The 5107-nt window shown below is 38.5% G+C and overlaps 1 protein-coding gene across 1 annotated transcript; it reads left to right on the plus strand.

Moving 5' to 3' along the window:
• Window positions 1-2826: 2826 nt before the first annotated feature.
• On the plus strand, window positions 2827-3861 carry LOC130673803 (uncharacterized). Its single transcript, XM_057479015.1, has 2 exons — window positions 2827-3470; window positions 3567-3861. The coding sequence occupies exons 1-2, from the start codon at window positions 2827-2829 to the stop codon at window positions 3859-3861; spliced, it is 939 nt and encodes a 312-aa protein (XP_057334998.1).
• Window positions 3862-5107: the final 1246 nt, after the last annotated feature.

Here is a 5107-nt window from a genome sequence, read left to right on the forward strand (position 1 = left end):
AAAAAGTACGCATACAAATTCGTACAATTTTATATGTTAAAGTACAAAAGACAAAAACTACTAAATATAATGGCAAATATTGAAAAAACTTAAGTTATGAGGGTAAACTTAAGAGCCAAACATATAATATAAAAGACAACTATGTCAGATTAAGAAAAAGAAAGGAAAAAGTTCATATATATCAAAAAATTACACCAAGTACAAGTGTTTGGCAAAAATTTAAGTGAGAGTACTTTGCAAAGTATCCGCCGCTATATACTTGTATGGTATTTGACGGAAAATCACAATTCTTTTTAACGCCGGCTCGTACTAGTATGAGTAGTCGGCTGTTCAAAAAGTACGCATACGAATGCTAACAATTTTATATGGTAAAGTACAAAAGACAAAAACTACTAAATATAATTTCAAATATTAAAAAAACTCAAGTTATGATGGTAAACTTAAGAGCTAAAAATATAATATTGTTACGTTCTGGCTCTAATTAAATTTAAATAAAAATTTTGGAAAATTTTTTTTTTGAAGTCTCGAATTATTTATTTGCCACGGTGGGCGAATAAACGGTTCGACACTTCTTAGAATTACAAATAAATAATAAATTAATAAATCGTTACTTTGTTGGCGATATTATTTTATTCATCACCAACAATGTAACGGAAATCTCTTGCGATAAGAGAGTCGCCGTGGCTCGCGGATAGTCTAAACAGATGACGATGCATGAGACCCGGGCCACGACGATTCTCTCATAGGAAACCTGAGATGCAACGTTAACACTTTGATGAATGTATTGAGTCGAAGAGCAGCTGGATCAGGCAGTTGATCGCGAGATCTCAAAGAGCACGAAACTCTGTACAATTAACTGACTGATTCACCTGTCTCCATCGGTTTTAAGGAATAAAACCTAAATTTAAACCTTTACATAAATCTTTTATCTAAGAACCTTAAAGGGGCGAGCGCTTACTAGCTGTTCCACCCTTCCTTGCTCAGAGCGCTAAACAGCAGTTCGGGCTCCTTCATTACCTATCATAAATACCTTTATGCCTCGAGGCCGACGAAGCAGGAGATCAGGACGTGCCGTACAGCTCGGTCGCGTACTTCAAGTCGTTATCGCGGACCTTACACAAGGTCGACCGAGAATAAGATCTGAAGAAGTCCTTATTGAGCCGGTAACGTTAGTTATACCGCGAGTGGTTGCCAACGATTCGGTTGAGCCTCCGAGCTCGTGTGTTGCTGAGCCTCTGAGTTCGTGTGTTGCTGAGCCTCTGAGCTCGTGTGTTGCTGAGCCTCTGAGCTCGTGTGTTGTTGAGCCTCTGAGCTCGTGTGTTGTCGAGCCGTCGAGCTCATGTGTTGAATCATCAGGTTCTGGTGATCTGATCAACCAGTTACAATCACTTGTCCTCGCGGAGGAGTTGAATCCCCAGAGCTCAGTCCGTTCAACCTCAGACGAGCCACCAAAGGAAAACCCGGCCTTCTGGACCAGCATCAGCGACAATTGGCAGCTGATTCCAGGGGACGTTCCATCCGTCCATCCACCCAGCGGAAGCATCCCATTCCACGACCCTCGTTACGGGTATTATTCAGAGGCCTATTTCAAGGCCACCGGCAGGGACGAGTACGCACCAGCGGAAGAGAAGAAACTACGAAAGAAAGGGATTATTTGGGCCGACTTATGGGGCCCATAATCTCCACCATGGTAAGTCGTTAAACTTTTAGAATAAAATATAAGAAGGTCAACAGCTGACGCACCTGGGGTCTATCGACACCCTAACGACGTCAACCTGGTTAATTTAAAATTATTCTGTCTAATTAATAGATAAGCCAGAATGCAACATTGGTGCTGTGACCAGGATGCTGTTGAGTTTCTTTTATTTTACTATTTTATTATAAATTATACAAAGAGTTGCTACGGAAATTTTAATAGAAAGTGACCGCGAGTGTTTTTCCTTCGTATTCAAAAGTGTTTAATGTTTTATGACAAAATAATTATAAATTCTCGCGATCACTTCGTAAAAACGGGAACGATTTTTGAATTATTTAATTATTTCCCGTGGAACTTTATTGTTTTTTTATCATTTAAATTGATCAGTAAATGACGTATATGGTGTTTTAATGAGTAATTTTATTCTCCGTCGGATTGTGATATTAGTTATGAATAAAATTCTTACCGTCGGAAAACGCCCGTCAATATCATTATAATCGTTAGTGCTTTACAGTACGGAATTCGTTATAAAACGTTACTGAGTTATTTAAATTTTATTAGATAAATGAACTATAACACTTATTCAAGTTTGACATTATTGAATCAGTTGACAGAATTAATATAAACATTGGAATAATAACTGTATAGGATCTCAAATGAGAATTCTATCCCGTTGATCTAACGGAAGTTCTTTCATCGATTTTTATATTAATGCTGTCCATTGCTCATTACTGTGATTACGAATAAATGTCATTTATTTAAGAATTTTCAATTGTGAGCTAAGAATTAAGATTTATCAATGCTATCGAGTCTAACGTAAAACCGTATAAAATTGATTATCTTCTATCTGAAATAAATAATTTTTTTTTTTCTTTTTCAAATCAATTATCAATTAGTCAATTTAAATTATTATTGAACTATTTAACTTTATAAATTAATTTTTTTTTTAAAATCGTTGATTACAATTACTTCGGGAATCTTTTTTTTTTGAATTTACGGAAGTAATATAACTCATAAAGTATATTCAAAAAAAAATATAGCTGATAAATAGCGCGACAATTGAGGAAGCTTAAATAAATATTCATTTTTTTTTTTTTTTTTTTTTTTTTTTTTTCTTTCTTTTCCTTAAAATGGATAGAAAAAGAGAACCTATGACAGAGGAGGAACTCCTTGAACTGTCTGACAAACTTAGCGAACAGTGTAAAATGCACGATGATCGGGAGGCAGGTCTTGAGGCCCGGGAACGGCTCCTTAATGACCGATTAAGTGACCTTTCGGAGCGGGACCAAGTTAACATTGAAAAAGAATCGAAACTACGCGACCTTGAGGCTGAACTGCGAAAAATAGAAATTTCTTTAGGAGAACGCGAGCTTGACTTAAAGTCACGTGAATTAATAAATCGGGGTGAACCCAACGAGCTCAAGGCCGAGTTTGAACGTCGGTTAAAAGAATTAAAAGAGCGCGAAGCAGAATCGAGTCAGCTTCTGGAGCAGGCTAAAATTATACAAACGGAGCGATTGAACAGACGCGAGGTTACGTTAGCCAATCGGGAGCGTGAGTTGACGGAGATTCAAGAAAAACTGGATCAACGAGAACGTGATCTGGCTGAGCGAGAAAACGCGGTAACTGCTCACGAAAAAGAGTTGCGAAACGAATCGAAATTAATGCGAGGTTGGGCTTCGGAGCTCAAGGAAATGAAAACGGCCGCCGTGACTAAGGCACCAAGCGTTACCCAAGAACTAAAGGAGGAAATGTCGCAATTAAGAAACAGCGGGCATTTCGAAAGAGATTGCTTGCAGAAAAAGGCATCGGGTAACAACAATAACAATAACAAATATAATACCGACAGTAAATTTAACAATAAACACAGTAATGTTGACCGGAGACACCAGAATAACGGATCCGGTAATAAGAACAACCCTCGCGGTAACGAAAGAAAACCCGAGAAAAATCGGGAGGAGTGCCCGTGCTGCGGCAACGTAAATCACAGTTTGGCAAACTGTTTTAAATTTGCATCGCTGGTACAAACGCGTTATGGGCCGTCGGGAAACTCCAAACTCCCGGGGAAGAACGACGACGGGTCCCACGGGAGTCCGAAACAAGTTCAAAGCCCGCCGAAAAATCCTTTCGAGGTCGCGCACCAGTCAACGTCGCGACAGTCGTAATTAATTTAAGAAAAACCGAGGTACCAGCAATTTTGGTCAAAAGCGATGATATCAAAAATTATTTAACGATCATGCTTGATTCGGGTTCGGAGGTAAATATTATAAAAATTGGTGCGTTAAATAAACCGCAAGGTATCGACGAAGAACAGAAATTAGCGCTACTGGGCATAAATAAAGACCCAGTATATACGGTTGGTAAAATCCACGTAGAATTATTCGGTTACGATGTTGAATTTAATGTGGTGGAAGACGACTTCCCCATAGTTCATCCCGCTATTTTGGGTGCAAAATTCTTTAACGAATATGGCTCTAGATTCTTTTTCGATCGCAAATTATTTACGTTTTACGATATCGAAGTCCCGTTCTTCGAAACGGAAATTGACAAACTGCCTCCAAGATCTGTTACAGTGGTTAAAATTAAAACCACTCCCGATTCATCTGACTATGGCTATGTACCTCGAATATATTGTGCATCCGAACTCGAACTCGGAGGCACTTTTGAAACTAATAATAATGGTAGTACGCTCTTACGGGCTTACAATAACTCTGATACTGAAATTTCTATTCCCAGGCCTGTGGTCGATTTACAATCATCCTTATGGGGGGACGAGAGCGATATTCCCACTGAATTAAAATCAGTGAATTTAATTTGTGATTTTCCATGCGAGCCTCAATCAACTGCTATTAATGCAGATAATTTTGTTGAGCCTACCAGGGCTATTAATAACTCACGACTGTCTAAAGACATTGGGTCGGAAGTCGGGGAGAATTTGAAGGATTCAGGGATCGTAGAATCAAAGGTATTCACGATGTCTGAAAATAATGAAATGCCGGAGCGGGCACAAGAAGTGACCAACTCCGTGCATATTACCGAAGATTTATCGGATCGGCAGCGCATGGAAATCAAAAATTTAATTTTTGAGAATCAAGATTTATTTTATTTATCTGGAGAGAATCTCGGATCTACAAACGAGATTTTACATCGTATAATAACTACGGATGACCATCCAGTATTTAAGAAACAATATCGCTTTCCTCCCATACATAAGGAGGAGATCTCGAGACAAGTCAGAGAATTGGAAGAAAAGGGTATTATTAGACCCTCAGAATCAGGTTATTGTTCCCCGATTTGGATCGTTCCTAAAAAGGAAGATTCTTTCGGTAATAAGAAATGGCGTATGGTAATTGACTTTCGTGATTTAAACGAAAAAACTTTTACAGTCGTTTACCCTACGCCAAATATTGT

The sequence above is a fragment of the Microplitis mediator genome, chromosome 8 (assembly GCF_029852145.1).
Source record: "Microplitis mediator isolate UGA2020A chromosome 8, iyMicMedi2.1, whole genome shotgun sequence".
NCBI lineage: Eukaryota > Metazoa > Arthropoda > Insecta > Hymenoptera > Braconidae > Microplitis > Microplitis mediator.